This window comes from Pipistrellus hanaki (assembly GCF_964339955.1).
Source record: "Pipistrellus hanaki genome assembly, chromosome: 15".
Classification (NCBI taxonomy): domain Eukaryota; kingdom Metazoa; phylum Chordata; class Mammalia; order Chiroptera; family Vespertilionidae; genus Pipistrellus; species Pipistrellus hanaki.
In genome coordinates this window covers 49,707,870-49,724,354 of record NC_140517.1, presented here as the reverse complement: position 1 = coordinate 49,724,354, position 16,485 = coordinate 49,707,870, and the positions used below count along the sequence as shown (strand labels likewise).

General features: G+C 50.8%; 2 protein-coding genes across 2 annotated transcripts in view; both read left to right on the top strand.

Annotated features, from left to right (window-relative positions):
- Positions 1-16,485, top strand: part of LOC311633924 (paired immunoglobulin-like receptor B) — a gene marked incomplete at its 3' end in the record, with an annotated part of 38,483 nt that overhangs the window by 1,419 nt on the left and 20,579 nt on the right. Inside the window, exons 2-4 of the mRNA XM_084906931.1 lie at positions 3,072-3,153; positions 3,301-3,336; positions 3,494-3,769. Of these exons, the coding sequence (XP_084763057.1) occupies positions 3,072-3,153; positions 3,301-3,336; positions 3,494-3,769 (394 nt within the window). The remainder of the gene's footprint in view (positions 1-3,071; positions 3,154-3,300; positions 3,337-3,493; positions 3,770-16,485) is intronic.
- On the top strand, positions 11,672-16,472 carry LOC311633823 (leukocyte immunoglobulin-like receptor subfamily B member 3; the record flags this gene model as incomplete). Its single annotated transcript, XM_084906844.1, has 9 exons — positions 11,672-11,777; positions 11,946-12,230; positions 12,403-12,678; positions 12,865-13,161; positions 13,426-13,728; positions 13,995-14,045; positions 14,878-14,884; positions 16,021-16,114; positions 16,196-16,472. 9 exons carry the CDS (start codon positions 11,672-11,674, stop codon positions 16,340-16,342), a joined length of 1,566 nt encoding a protein of 521 aa, XP_084762970.1. The 3' UTR covers positions 16,343-16,472.

Sequence of the window (16,485 nt, the reverse complement as noted above, 5' to 3'; positions counted from 1 at the left end):
AGGACCTTTCAGTCCGCAGACCGATGCTCTACCACTGAGCCAAACCTGCTTCGGCAAAATATATGTGTTTTTTTTTTTTTTTAAAAAAAAGAAAATGACATCAGATTGGGGTCCTTCATGTCTCAGGCACTGCCAATCCTCATAACAACTCTCAGAAATGAGGTTTCACAATTTTGACCAACTGTCAAAGAGGGAGAGGGAAAGAGACTGGCTCAAAGTAGACTCTCAATAGATGTGTCACCACGTCTAAGATTACAATCTGCAAATTATCTCCCACACACTCTTCTACCCAAAGCATGGAGATGGAATAAACAGCATTAGACAAAGAGGGACAGTCTGGGGGACAAGAGACGGTGAGGAGACAGAAAGAACTACAAAGGTTTGATGGAGAGCAGGAGCTCTGCTCACAGAAACCAGGAAGTCAGAGAGAGGAAGTGATAGGGAGAAGCAGATGCACACACCCAGGCCCGGAGGAGGGTGCTGGTTGCCTCTGTGGGTGATTGACAGTGTTGTGACATCCCCCAGGCCTCCTGTTCCTCTTGGGGTCAGCAACCCTGGCCCCGCCCCATTGGCTCCTGCTGGCAGCCAAGATGGAGAGAGGAGGAGCCCTCCATCCTCCTCTCCCTCCCCCTCACACACTGAACCAATCCCACAGTTCTGGCTTAGGGTTCTCCTTTCTGTTACCCAGTTCTCCCCACAGACAAGCTCAGGTGAAAGCCCAGGACAGCTCATTGGTGTGACCACATTAGCCTTCTCTGGTGTCCTCCAGACCCTCACTGTGGGCTCAGGTGTTTCATTCTCATGGCCCCACATGTCCCTGTCACCGACCATCCCCTGCACAAAGCCTGTCTGTGGTTCCCCCCTCACTCCAGCCTCATCCATGATCTCTATCTGGCAGTCCATGCTGCTGAGGATCAGGCCGAGCTACACTCTCCAGTCCCGGTGAGGCCAAGGCCTCCTCCAGCCAAACTCATCCCAGTGAACCTCCTCCCCTCCCCGACACACACAACCCTGGTGAGGACCACATTGTGCCTCCTCATGGGGCCCCCTGAGCCCATCTGAACAGAGCTGCCTCCTCTCCAAACCTCCTAGACAGAAAAAAAACACACGTATATTTATTTCAAAAATGTATTCCCTGCATTTTGGGGAAAAAGCAAGAGACTTTGCAATAATTAATGTATGAATCAAAACAGAAGTGAATGTTTTAGATTAAACAATAATGTAACAATTAACATCAAACCTATGAAATGAAAATTAAAAAAAATGTGTGCTTGTGAGTGTGTATGTGAATGTGTGTGTGTGTGTGTGTGTGTGTGTGTGTGAGTATATATGTGGGTGGGGTGTATGAATGTATATGTGAATGTTGGAGAGTGATTTGTGTGTATGTGTGTGAAGGTGTATGTCTATGTTTTAAGGTGTGAGTGTGTATAATGTGTGTGTTTGAGTTTTCCTGGACTATATATGTGTGTAAGTGTGTACATGGGAATATATAGCATGTGAGTGTTTGAGCGTATATGTGTTGGTGTATTAGTGGACTGCCTACATATGTGTGAATGTGTGTGTATGCTTGTGAGCATATATATGTCTGTGAGAGTTATGTGACTAGTAATGAGAGTGCACCCGCGAGTGTGTTAGAGTGTGTAGACATGACTGTGTGTGAGCCGGTGTGTGTGTATGTGTGTGTGTGTGTGTGTGTGTGTGTGTGTGTGTGAGAGAGAGAGAGAGAGAGAGAGAGAGAGAGAGAGAGAGAGAGAGAGAGTGTTTAGGGGTGTGTGTGTGTCCATAGGCAGCTATACCCATCTGTCTGAGGGAAGCAGAGGTGAGAACTGAGGTGAGAGGGTCACATGTGGATGATCATGAATAGCCTTGAGCTCAGAGGAAGAGATTGGACTCACACTGAGTACAGTGAGGACCATGGAAGGGATTTAGGCATAAACAGCTTCTGACAGGGAGAGCCAAGGGTCGACGTGGAGGGTGATCTGGAGAGGGGAGGGAGGGTGTGGAGCTCAGAGCTCAGGAAGGTGGTGGACATAATGGCTGTGGTGAGGATTTAGAAAAAAAATATTTTTAAAAAAGTGCTGAGTTTTTTTTTATGTCTGTTCTTTTAAATTTCTTTATTGATTAAGGTATCACCTATTTGTCCTCAAACCCCCATTCCAATTCCCCCCCCCCACTCATGCCCTCACCCCCCTTTTGTCCGTGACCACTAGTTAGGTTCATATGTATGCACATAAGTCCTTTGGTTGATCTCTCCTTTTTATCCCCACCCTCCCTTTGAGGTCCAACAGTCTGACCCATGGCTCCATATCTCTGGGTCTGTTCTTGTTCATCAGTCTATGTTGTTCACTATTTCCCCCAGATGTGTGAGATCATGTCCTACTGGAAATATACTTATAAGAATAAAAAATGAGACAAGCAATAATCGTTATGTTGAAAGGCATATGAATCAGTCTGTAGTGAGCTTCTCTCTGGGCTACCAGTTCTTTTGAGACCCAATTTTAATGTCAAACAGTTCCTTATGTGTACATGTCTGTGGAACTGTCTGAGTTTTATAAATTATTGAAGAAATAAATGCACATCAAACCATAGAATGGTACCAATACTTACACTGAATAATGAACATTAAAAAGGCATGAAACAAGAAGGGTCAGCAGGATGGGAACCTACCAGGACCGTTGAGCCAGGGAAAGTGGAGGAAATGCTGAGGCCACTGGAAAATTGCTCAGCAGAATCTTTCACAAATGAACTCACTCAAGAGCTGTGGTCAGGTGTTGCATTGGGCTGTTCAGAGCCATACACTCAGGGGCCGAGTCAGGACCAGATCCTGGGTCCCGCCCTCTCTGAGCAAGAGTCAGACACACAGACACATGAGATCCTGAGGATTAGGTGAGATCTCAGACATTTCTGACCAATCCCCCGAAAACTGGGCTCCCCTTAAGTCCTCATTCTGGGGAGATGCAGAGCCAGGCACAGGGCGGTGCACTCCCCTGGATGTGGGTCTTCAGCTGTGAAAACCCAGAAGGCCTCAGCAGTTCCTGACTCACCACATCCTGTGTTTGTCTCTCATTCAGGCTCAGACCTCCTGCACCTGCAGAGCAGAAGCCATCAGTGCAGACACCATGATGTCCATCCTCTCTGTTCTTCTCTACCTCGGTCAGTTGTGGACACAGGGAGGGGGAGTAGGAAAGGCGGCTGCCTGTCTTACTCCCCAGGATCAGGCAGCTCAGTGAACGGGGCCTGATAGGAAGGGAATCAGCTCAGAGGTCCGGGTGCAAATACCTGATAGAAACTATCTTCCAGGGCTGAGTCTGGACCAGAGGACCCATGTGAAAGCAGGTGAGTCCTCCCCAGGCTCCATGTCCCTCTTCTTCCTTCATCCCTGGGGCTCAGGAGGGAGCACAGAGGTGCTGGGATGAGGTGATAAAATGATAGGGTCTTGGGGATGAGGGGGAGAGGGAAGGTCTTTGTAATGCAGCCTCTGGTTTCCTTTTAGGGGCCCTCGGCAAACCCACCCTCTGGGCTGAGCCAGGCCGTGTGATCCCTTATGGAAGCTCCGTGACCCTCTGGTGTCAGGGGAACCTGAAGGCTCAGGAGTACCGTCTGTATGCAGATGGCAGTCCTTGGTTCTTGTACACAGAGAAATCACTGGAGCCTGGAGACCGGGCTAAGTTCCTCATTACAGGAAAGTATGCAGAGAAATATACCTGTAACTACCTCAGCCACATGGGCTGGTCAGAGCACAGTGACCCCCTGGAGCTGGTGGTAACAGGTGAGAAGACACTCAGAGGTCCCAGCCTCAGGCTCTGCCCTCAGGAAGGGGGTCTGCTCTCAGGGTGTCTCCCTCTCACAGCCCAGCCCTGGGGGACACGAGGGAGGTGTGAGCACATTTAACACGCTGCCTCCTCCTTTCCTAGGACTCTACAGCAAACCCAGCCTCTCAGTCCTGCCCAGCCCTGTCGTGCCCTCAGGAGGGAACGTGATCCTTCAGTGTGTCTCAGTGGAGGCATTTGACAGGTTCCTTCTGACTAAGGAAGGAGATCACATGCTCTTCTCGACCCTGGACTCACAGCAACAGCCCAATGGAGGGTACCAGGCCCTGTTCCCTGTGGGCCCCGTGACTTCCGGCCACAGATGGACTTTTAGATGCTATGGCAATTTTGAGAAGAATCCCCAGGAGTGGTCTGATCCTAGTGACCCCCTGAATCTACTGGTGTCAGGTGAGGTGCCCCTGACCCCAGCCTCTCTGAGCACACACAGCTGAGGGTTTCTCCCCTAAGAGACATCTGAGCTGGGGTGTGAGTGAGGGGTCTGAGTCTTGGTCACCCAGTAGAGATCTGCCCTCAGAAACACTCTAACTTTTGATGAATCCTCCCATTCATTGGGTTGGGAAGATGTTAAGTGGGGGGCGGGAGTGTCTTCGGGAGTCACAGAGCAGCTGTAGTAGAAGCGACCAAGTGATTTGGAGATTCCAGAGTGAGCCCTAGGCTTACCCCTTTTTATCCTCATTTCCAGGAACCTCTGGAGGCCCCAACACCCCACACACATCTGGTGAGTCCTAGGAAGCTCTGCCCAGAGGTAACACAGCCCACTCAGGAAGTCCTGAGAGTGTGTCAGGGTATCGAGTGACCCAGGTCCTCAAGGACAGGCTTGTGTCCCAGGGGAACTGGGAGTCCCAGGGTCTGAGGCCGGTGATGGATGGGGGTGGTCATGGCAGAGGGAGATGTGAGGGTGCAGGCTAGGGGAGGGGGAGCTGAGCTCTAGTGGGAGAAGGCAGCCCCCACCACCCATTTGTCATTCTCATCCCAGGAGGCCCTGAGTCAGGCCCACAGAGGGGTAAGTGAGGGTCCATGTGGGGAGGTGATGGGTTCCTCCATGGGGACATATGATGAACCATGGGGGCGTTAAGGGGGTAATGCCCTTCTGGATTCACTGACTTGGACTCACTCATCCCTGTCTGGGCCTCAGTGTCTCCAGGTGTAAAAGGAGAGAATCCTTGCCCAGAGCTTAGATTTCCTGTCGGTCCTGGCCCTGACCTCCTGGGAGAGGGACTCACAGGGAAGCCACCAGGATGTGATGTTATGGGCCTGTCCCCTCTGTCTCAGTGATGGTGTCACTGTACAGGGAGGAACGGACAGGACAATGGTCTGGGCCACAAGTCCTAGCCCACAGCTCAGGCTCAGCTCAGAGGAGGGAAGAGGGTGGATGGGCCCTGGCTGAGCTCCTGGCTCTGCTGCTCCTGCTGTGGGGCTGGACATTCCCTTCTCTCCTGTACACATTTTCAAATGAGCTTTATGAATGAACCATGTGACAGCTATTTGTACAATTGAGTAAATGCACAGCCCACTTACTAGAGAATTGCACCTCTAACATTGTAATTTGTGTATAAGCGGTGTGATTCCTGTAGATTTTCTAAATGGTAGTGAGTGCACATAGGAAAGCACTTGTGTGGACACATTTATATCATGACCTGAGAGCCACCCAAAGACTCTCTCCCTGTGGGCTGCCTTTCAGTTGATCCTCTGATATAAAATTATAATCCCCAGCAGTCAAAGGAAATGCAACTTCTTTATTCCCAATGGCATACCTCGTTTTCTCACTCCACATCCCACAGGTTGGAATGGTGAGGTAAAATAGGCCACAGCTTCCCCTCCAGTAAACAGCTTAATTCACACTCAAAGTTATGTCAAGGCAAATCTACTTCCAAATTAGCATTTTATATTGGAAGCACTATTGGATGCTTTGTTCCAAACCCTTCTTCTGAATCATTAGGTTTTACTAGGAATGCTCTCTTTTCCTGACAGATGCACATCCCCCCATAATTACCTTTTCTCTGACTTTTAACCACATGACACACGTTACAAAGGCTTCTTGGTGTTACCCATTTGGATATTAACCCAACAGAGTAATGTTGATCGTCCATAGGTATTTGCTGAATTCTAGGGTATGGGATTTAGAATCATTGCATTGATCTTTGTAATAAGGAGAGGTCCATAATTTCTGTTTATTTCATGGGATTTGTATCAAAAATGGGGCAAGAGATTGACTGAAGTTTCTACCTTTGGTGCCCACTAAATATTGATTTAGGGGGAATTTCTCTGTGACTTAACTTTTGAACCAGAACTGAGGACTTCCTTGGTTTTGACTTTAGTTGTCTTTTAAGTTAAAAAAAAAAAAATCACATGAATAGCATCCACATACCCATATTTTTTTCATCTGGAAAACACATCTACCACTGTAGGTATTTGTTATTGTAAAATAAAGCAAGTTAATAAGAGAATGAAGAGATGAACAACTTCAGGTGAGGATGAACATAGCAGACCCATAAGAGGACGGACCTGGGCGGGGTGCGGTGAAGGAGACCCAGCCCATACTTGCACTCCTTTATGCTCCTGAGATTCCGGAGCCCCTGACAGCAACCCCTCCTCCATGGACCTTGGGTCTCCAGCTGTTGAGAATGGTGATCTCTCAGCTTTAGGGGAATAAGCTGATGGGGCCTTGAGTCTCAAGCTGAACACAGAACGCACAGCTCTTGTTATTTCTGAACTGACGCCATTTCTTACTCATCCTTGGTTCTTGGGCACAGTTAACTCTTATCAAGGTGACTGAGAGCAGGTGCTGAGTTCAGACATCACAGGGACGCTGATATGAAGGGGAGGTGGGAGCCCAGGTTGAACATCCACATCCTGGAGTTTTACATCTACCCTGACCTCTGAGACCTCTTTACCCATAATTCATATTTTCTATTCCCAAGACTACACAGTGGAGAATCTTATCCGGATGGGCGTGACTGGCTTGGTCCTGGTGGTCCTCGGGGTGCTGCTATTTCAGGCTCAAAATGACGCCAACATGGCCCTCCAAGCAGCCAGGATGTGAACAATGCACCATTCATATTTGGGGAGGCTTGGAGCCCATCTGAGGATTTCTGGAGGTGCTGAAGGAATGTTGGGACCACAGTTGGGGAAACTGTCTGTTGAGAATGTCCAGGAGAGTAGATGTGGTAGATGAGAATTGGGTGCATGAGAACATGGGCCATGTCCTTTTCATCCACCTGGGGTGCTCTCCCTCCGTTCCTGACCTCGTTGACTCTCCTTCACTGCCCTCCTGTTCTCACCCTGTGACACGAGGGTGCATCCCACATAGCTGGTTCCGATTCCCATCTGTAAACCCCTTCGTGCTGGGTCACATCCAACCAAACAAAATAAGGTATCTGCATAACCTTGGACTTTTTGAAACCATAAAGAACAAAGCACGCGTACCTGGTACATAGTGGGCGAACGTCAAAATAATGCAGCTCAGTGACAGGAAGGCGACACAAGAGATCAGAGGTTGTGTGATTCCATTTATACAAAATGTCCAGAAGAAGGAAACCCATAGAAATGGAAGTCAAATTGGTTTGACTGGGGTTGACCAGGAGGGCAGATGGGAGATGGACTATTTGGTGTTTGGTTATAAAATCTTCTCAAAACTAGATAGACATTGTCTTTGAGACATTGTGTATTTACTGCATCCTATTGAATTTTATATTTCAAAAGTTTCAATTGAATTTTATGTGGCTTTTGTTTTAATAAAAATAAATGCAAGTGAAACATGCAAGATTCCCTTCAGCTGCATTTACCTGAGAGATTGCCCTATTGGTGTCCATGGAGTTTTTTGGAAGCAGGACTCCCACCAGGTCAAGGTGCCCTAAGTGCCTTAGTGCTTAGGGACCAACCCGCTGATGAAATGTCCACCTTCACTCCTGACTTGGGCTGAGTCTAGGATCCAGGATGAGGCTCACCATCCATGCATCCTTTTGTCTGTGCTCATCTGCCATTCAACCAAGAATACACTTCAGCTTCTGATCTATGTTGTAGACTGGGGTATACACATGCAGCTTCCACACAGCCCTTCCTACCACACATCTCTCATACACATGCCTTCACCAGCTCAGAAAATGACACCAGATTTCCAGCCAGTGTGGTGCAGTGGTTTAGCATTGTCCTATGAACTAGGTTGTATTCCAAGATTCCATGCCTGGGTTGTCTGCTCAATACCGTGGGGCTAGCAGGCGACGCCCAATAAATGATTGTCTCTCATCATTGATGATCCTGTCTCTCCATCTCAGAAATCAATAAAATATATGTATAGTTATAAAAAAAAAAGGAAGAAAATGACAAATGTGGTCCTTCATGTCTCAGGAAATGCCGATCCTCATTACAACTCTCCGAAGCAAGGTTTCACAATTTTGCCCAACAGGCAAAGAGGGAGAGGGAAAGAGACTGGCTCAAAGTAGACTCTCAATAGATGTGTCCCCTGTCTTAAATTATAACCTGGAAATTTTCTTCCACATTTTCTTCTACCCAATGCAAGGAGATGGAATAAACAGCATTAGACAAAGAGGGACAGTCTGGGGGACAAGAGGCTATGAGGAGGCAGAAAGGATTCTGAAGTTTTGATGGAAAGCAGGAGCTCTGCTCACCAAACAAGGAAGTCAGAGGGAAGAAGTGATAGGGAGAAGCAGATGCACACACCCAGGCCCCGAGGGCAGTGCTGGTTGCCTCTGTGGGTGATTGACAGTATTGTAACATCTCTCAGGCTGTCAAAAACCTTGACAGAGCCTAGGGCACACCATGGACTTCTGCAGGCAGCCCAGGTGGAGACAGGAGGAGCCTTCCATTCTTCCCTCCCACCGACTCACACACTGAACCAATCCCACTGTTCTGGCTTTAGGTTCTTCTTTCTGTGACCTAGTTCTCCCCACAGATAAGCTTGGGTGAAGGCCCAGGACAGCTGGTTGGTGTGACCGCATTGGCCTCCTTCTGGCCTCCTCCAGACCCTCATTGTCATCTCAGGTGTTTCATTCTCATGGCCCCAAATGTTCCTGTCACCCACCATCCCTACATAAAGCCTGTCCACGGTTCCCCCCTGACTCCAGCCTCATCCAGGATCTCCACCGCGCAGTCCATGCTGCTGCTGATCAGGCTGAGTTATACTCTCCAGTCCCAGTGAGGCCAACTCATCTTCCAACTGAACTCATCCCAGTGAACCTCCTCCCCTCCCTGCCCACACAACCTGTGGCGCTACCAGCTGAGTGGTAGGATCACACCGTGACCCCTCATGGGGCCCCTGAGACCATCTCCAACCTCATAGACTTGAAACAACATACATAAATTCCAACACGTATTGCCTACATTTCAGAAACAAAGCAACAGTCTTCCCAATAATCAATGTGTGAATCCAAATCAAAGTGAATACTTTAGATCAAATGATAATGAAACTATAATATTACATTAAAAAATTAAAAGCTATGTGTGCTTGTGAGTGTGTTTGTGTGTGTGTGTGTGAGTGTGTGTATGAATGTACATGTGTGTGTATGTAAGTGTGTGTGTTCATGGGCAGCTATACCCATCTGTCTGAGGGAAGCAGGGGTGAGAGCTGAAATGGGAGGGTCACACTTGGATGATCATGAGCAGCCTTGAGCTCAAAGGAATTGTCTGGACTTACCCTGAAGACAGTGAGGACCATGGAAGGGTTTTAGGCATAAACAGCTTCTGATAGGGAGGGGCAAGGGCTGATGTGGAGGGTAAACTGGAGAGGGGAGTGAGGGTGTGGAGCTCAGAGCTCAGGAAGGAGGTGGACGTGATGGCTGCATTGGGGGGTGTGAAGGTGACCTCCCTTCCTTGGTGACTTGGGCACCAAGGGGCCCTGAGGACAGTGAGCCCAGGGGTGGGGAGGTAGGAGCCTGGGGCTGTACAAGATGCATTTGCTCCCACAGGAAGCTCAGCGCCTCCTCTGGGCCCTGCAGGTTCTACATCTCACACAGGTTCCACCTGACTCTCTGTCTCTGTGAGCAGCGGGATTTCTCCATGTCCTGGGGGCTAATCATCTGAGTCATTACTGCCCCTTCAGAGCACCTGTGAGGCCCGGTGTCACTTTCTCCTTCAAGCTCTGGAGACTCTTCAGGATTCAGACAAGAACAAACATTCCTCGAAATCCTGTTCTCAGGCAGTGACACACACAGGTACATTCAGTGTCAGCTGTGGCGCTACCAGCTGAGTGGTCGAAGGACACTTGAGCCGACCACTTCCTCCCTTGACTTCTCAGCAATGCCAACGCCTTCCCCTCAAAGAAGGTGAGAATTCTTCTCAACTGAGAGATGAAGGAAATGAAACCAGCCATTCAGTGCTGATGGAGATTATAGAAGTTTGAGAGATTGAAAAACAGAGACACCTCATCCAAAGGAGCAGAAGGAAGACTCCAGATCAGAGCCTGCGTGTGGAGTCACCTGGATAGTTCAGTGAGGAGGTCAGGGTCTTTCCATCACGTGGTGCTGGGCCAGTGGACGAGTCTCTGGGACATGGTGAACATCTCATCTGCCTCACAGCATTTGCAATAAGCAATGCCAGGTGGGTGACAGATCCAAACATGAAAAATAAACAATTTAGTATTTCTTTTACCAAAACTATCTTATTAACTTGTGGGAGAGACTTTTTTTTTTACTTCAAGTGGACACCATAACATGAACTTAGGTGGAAATGGACACAGTGGAATCACTAACATGAAGAACTTCTGTTCCCCATTGACACTAGGGAGATAGGGAAGAGGTAATTGTGATGACAACATGAGATCACGGACTGGCACTCAGATCACTTAAGAAATATTGCAGATATGTAATGTGGCAGCAGAGAAAAGCAAGCAAATACCTTTACCAAGCAACTGATACTGACATGCCAATGTGCAGTGACAGTGTGTACAGGTGATGAGCTGGCCTTGGCTGGTGTTCTCAATGGTTAGAGCATCAGCCTAAACACCTAAGGGTCACAGGTTTGTTTCCTGGTCAAGGGCTTGTGCCTTGGTTGCAGGTTTGCTCCTCAACTCTCATTTGGGGTGCAACCAATTAATGCCTCTCAGACATCGGTGTTTCTCTCTCTATTTTCTCTGTCTCTCTACCTTTCTCTATACCTTTCAATCTCTTTCAGAAGTAAAATATCCTGGGGTGAGGATTAAAAAAAAAAAAAAGAAAAATTTTTAAAGTGTTGAGCTATATAAATCATTGAAGAAATAAATGTACATCAAAGCACAGGGTAGTACCAATACCTCCACTGAATCATGAGCATTAAAAAGGCAGAAAACACGAAGGCTTGGCAGGGATGAGAACCTACTAGGACCCTTGAACCAGGGAAAGGGGGGAATGCTGAGGCCACTGGGATACAGTTCAGCGGAGTCTTTCATAGATGAGCTCCCTCAAGAGCTGTGGCCGGGTGTCCCCACTGGGTTTTTCAGAGCCATACACTCAGGGGCTGAGTCGGGACCAGAATGTGAGTCCTGTGCTCTCTGAGCAGGAGTCAGACCAGCAGACACAGGAGACCTGAGGAACAGGTGAAACCTGAGAAGCTGTCTCCCCCAGAGCCCTCCTCCTGGAGAGATGCAGAGCCAGGCCCAGGGCAGGGCCCTCCCCTGGCTGTGGGTCTCCAGCTGTGAAAAAGGCCTCAGCAGTTCCTGACCTACCACATCCTGTGTTTGTCTGTCCTTCAGGCCCAGACCTCCATCTGCAGAGCAGGAGACCTCAGAGCAGACGCCATGGCATCCATCCTCTCCGCTCTTCTCTGCCTCGGTCAGTTGTGGACATGGGGAGGAGGAGTAGGAAAGGTGGCTGCCAGTCTTATTCCCCAGGCTCAGGCAGCTCCAGTGGATGGGGCCTGATGGGAAGGGAATCAGCTCAGACGTCCGGGTGCAAATCTCTCACAGGGACTCTCTTCCAGGGCTGAGTCTGCACCAGAGGACCCGTGTGCAGGCAGGTGAGTCCTCCCCAGGCTCCATGTCCCTCCTCTTCCTTCATCCCTGGGGCTCAGGAGGGAGCACAGAGGTGCTGGGGTGAGGTGGTAAAATTAGAGGGTCTTGGGCTGAGCTGGGGAATGAGGGGGAGAGGGAAGGGATTTGTAAAGCAGCCTCTGGCTTCCTTTTAGGGCCACTCCCCAAACCCACCCTCTGGGCTGAGCCAGACTCTGTGATGCCCAGCGGGAAGCCCGTGACCCTCTGGTGTCAGGGTTCCCCAGGGGCTAAGGAGTACCGTCTGAATCAAGGGACAAACATAGCACCTCGATACAAACAGAAGCCACTGGAACCTGGGAACAAGGCCAAGTTCTCCATCACACACATGACAGGGCAGGATGCAGGGATATATCTCTGTTATTATTGCAACCCCACTGGCTGGTCAGAACCCAGTGACCCCCTGGAGCTGGTGGTGACAGGTGAGAGGACACTCAGAGGTCCCAGCCTCAGGCTCTGCCCTCAGAAGGGGGTCTGCTCCCAGGGTGTCTCCCTATCACAGCCCAGCCCTGGGGGACATGAGGGAGGTGAGAGCCCCATTTAACATGCTGCCTCCTCCTCTCCTAGGATTCTTCAGCAAACCCAGCCTCTCAGCCCTGCCCAGCCCTGTTGTGACCTCAGGACAGAACATGACCCTCCAGTGTCACTCAGGGCAGGGGTTTGGCAGGTTCCTTCTGACTAAGGAAAAAGATCACAGACTCTCCTGGGCTCTAGACTTGCAGCAGGTGCCTAGTGGGCAGTCCCTGGCCCGGTTCTCTGTGGGCCCTGTGACCCCTAGCCACAGGTGGGTGTTCAGATGCTATGGCTGCTACAGGGACAGACCCCACGTGTGCTCATATCCCAGCGATGACCTAGAGCTGCTGGTCCCAGGTGAGTCCCATTCTTGCGTCATTCAAGGACTGAGTTATCAACCAGGTTATTGACTTTTTGCTGTGAGGGGAGCCCAGGGGCCCCTGGGCTAGAAACACAGAGAGAGTCAGTGAGACCTGGAGGCCAGGACATGACAAGGGGTTTATGGGAGGAGTAGCACCTGTCATTCACGTATGGTCTCCCCAGGTGTGTCTGGGAAGCCCTCCCTCCTGAACCAGCAGGGCTCCATCGTGGCCTGTGGACAGAACCTGACCCTCCAATGTCGCTCTCATGCCGGCTATGACAGATTTGCTCTGCTCAAAGAGGGGAGACGGGACCTCCCCCAGAGCCTTGTCCTGCAGCCCCAGACTGGGCTCTCTCAGGCCCACTTCCACCTGGGCACTGTGAGAAGCTCCCACGTGGGCCGGTTCAGATGCTACGGTGGATACAAGCTCTCCTCTGAGTGGTCGGCCCCCAGTGACCCCCTGGACATCCTGGTGGCAGGTGAGGAGCCAGTGGGCTCAATCAGGTGCCCAGACTCTGCACAGGCCCTGCTGGGGGTCTCAGGTGGTGAGGCCAGAATGAAAGTGCAGGGCGCAGGGAGGGAGACAGAGACAGAGGGGTAAGGAGGGTCAGAGGGGAGAGGGGAAGACACAGAAAAACAGAGACAGATGGAAAGGGGGTTCCTCAGAGAGAGAAGCCTGCTGACTCTCAGGCCAGAACAAGATGGACAGGCAGCCCTCACTCTCCCTTCCTCTCTCTGACTAGGACACCTGTCTGACAGACCCTCCCTCTCAGTGCATCCTGGCCCCAGGGTGGCCTCAGGAGAGAACGTGACCCTGCTGTGTCAGTCACGGAGCCCGAGGGACACTTTCCTTCTGTCTAAGGAGGGGTCCGCCGATCCCCCCCTGCGTCTGAGATCAAAGCACCAAGCTCAGCAGTTCCAGGCAGAGTTCTCCATGAGTCCTGTGACCTCAGCCCATGGGGGCACCTACAGGTGCTACAGTTCATGCAGCTCCTCTCCCTACCTGCTGTCAGTCTCCAGTGAGCCCCTGGAGCTCCTGGTCTCAGGTGAGGGCTCCTGAACCTGTCTTCTGAGCTGTTAGTTCAGGGTCCAGTCCCCAGAAGGAATATGGGCTGAAAGCAGGGTGAGGGTCTCTCGGGATGGCCGCCCCCAGGAGATCCTTTTCTTAGAGGCCTTCAACCCCGTCCATCCCCTTTCCCCTCACCTGGATCCTGTAGCAGTGGGAGGTCTCAGAGGCCACCCCACAGATGTAAGAGGGTGTCTGTCCGAGGTGAGCCCAAGCCCCTCACTCTCTTCCTGTGCTCACTCCCAGAACCCTGTGGAGGCACCAGTTCTCCACCCACTGGGCCCACCTCCACAGCTGGTGAGTCCTGGGGAGCTCTGCTCAAACAGAGCACAGCTCATCCAGCAAGTCCTGAGAGTCTGTCAGGGGATCGAGTGACCCAGATCCTCAAGGACGGGCGGGTGTCATGGGAAGGCAGTGAGTCCCTGGGTCTGATGATGGGTGGTCATGGCAGAAGGAGATGTGGGGGTGCAGGCTGGGGAGGAGCTGGGCTCATGTGGGGAGATGACAGCCACCCCACTACTGCCCCATCCTCATCCCAGGAGGCTATGAGGATCGGTCTCTCTCATCCACGGTGTGTGAAGGGCTCTGTGGGAAGGTGGTGGGTGCCTCCATGGGAGACAGTGGTTGAGTCATGCAGGGGGTCAGGCCCCTCTAATTTGCTGTCTTGGGCCTGCCCTTCATGTCTGGGCGTCAGTGTCTCCAGGTGTGAAATAAGAGAATCCTTTTCCACAGCTTAGATTTCCTGTGGGCTCAGCTGATAATTTAAAGGATGTCCATGTGCCTTCTCAGGTGACCCTCTACACTCCCCCTCAGTTCAGTCTCAGCTCAGAGGAGGGAACAGGGTGGATCAGTCCTGGGTCAGCTCCTGACTCTGCTGCTCCTGCTGTGAGGCTGGACAGTCCCTTCTTTCCTCTGAGTGTTGGGTTCCTGTCTGCTCAGCCCTGGTCCCATCCTGCTCAGAGGCTACGGGGAGATGAGGTGACTTAAGGGCTTCACAGAGCTCAGGAAGGCAGAGCCCCCAGCCCAGCCTGACCTTCCCAAGAGGCATCAGGGCCTGCAGGATGGAGAGGTATCCAGGCGAGACTCAGAGTCCACCTCTCACCTGGACCCTCCTGTCCCTGCTGTGCAGGGGGCAGGTAATGAAGAAGGACCCTCAGCTCCAGATGAGACGTGGACAGGCCCAGCCCAGGGCACGAAGCTGGTGTCCCCCTGGGGGGGAGGGCGCTTGAGGCCAGCACAAGGAACCCCCGGTCCTCATACCAGGAGTCTCATTTCAGTCCCAGTCCTGCCCCATCCAGGCTGGTGACCAGGGGCACATGGTTAACCTCTCTGAGCCTCAATGAAGTGGGTGGTGGTGTCAGCAATTCCTGGTGCATGACTGTGTGGTGAGAGGAGATAAATGACAGACCCCAGTACGTGCCTCCCATACAATATGTGATCATTAAAGGGCATCATTGACTCAGTAATGTCCTAGGTCCCAAATGGTACTGGATAGGGGTCTTGGTGGCCATGGTCCCGCTGCTCTCCCTCTTCCTCTTCCTCCTCCTCCAACACTGGTGTCAGAACAAAGGCAGGACCTCAGGTGAGTAGAGAACGGGGTGACCTGGGTCAAACAGTGGGGATCACAGAGCACCTGCACAGGAAAAATAAATAGTTGGGGAAAGTCAGCTGAGAAAAAGATTTTTTCAGAATCTCAAATCAGAAAACCTAGGAAGAATACCCTTTTCATTAGCACAAATGCACAGATGTAAGGTCATCTTTCATCCTTTCCAGTCTCATGAATATGCAACATTCTCAGAAATGCTTTTCCCCAATCTATTGATTAGACCATGTGATTTTTATCCTTCATTGTGTTGAAGTGGTGTATCACATTTATTGATTTGCGAATATTGAACCATCCTTGCATCTCCAGAAAAAGTCCTTCTTGGTCATGGTGGATGATTTTTTAAAGTTATTGCTGGATCTGGCAACATGAGGATAAGTGACAGGAATATTTCAACAGTGAAATTTAGGGGGAAAGAACCCATTGCATTGAATCTTTAGATCCATAGATAACTAGATGATAAAGATGTGGAGTGCATGCACTATGGAATATACATCAGGCATAAAGAGGATGAAATGCTGCCATTTGGGACCACATGGATGGACCTAGACAGTATTATGCTGAGTGAAATGATTCAGGAGATGCTGTTCTGTCTCATTGTCTCTCTCCAGCAGAACAGGCTGGTTGAAATCTGAATGCCCAGGTGAACTGCTCAACATCAAGACTCAGGCAGGTAATGACCACCTCTCCTTCTTCTCTATCAGGGGCAGTTTTGGACCCAAAGGACAGACAAGCAGAAGAGGACAGACAGATGGATAGTCAGGTGGGTCCCCTCCTTCCTAGGCCATGAGACTTCTCAGAACCCAACCACTTTTCATCCCTCTCTCTCCCCCCCCTGTTCCAGGCTGCTGCACCTGATGACTCCCAGGATGTGACCTATGCCCAGCTGAACCTCTTGGCTCTTAGAAGGCAGACAAGTGCACCCCCATCCTCCCCATCCGAGGAGCCCCCAGAAGAACCCTGTGTGTATGCTGCTCTAGCCATCCACTAGCTCAGGAGAGACTCAGACCCAGACACTCTAGGGAGGGGGAATGCAGGGACCCCAGAGGGCAGGAAAGCTGCCCCCCCTGGACACTCAGCTAGTGCCTCATCCACCGTGGAGACCGGAGGTGCCCCTGGGACTTTGGGGGAATC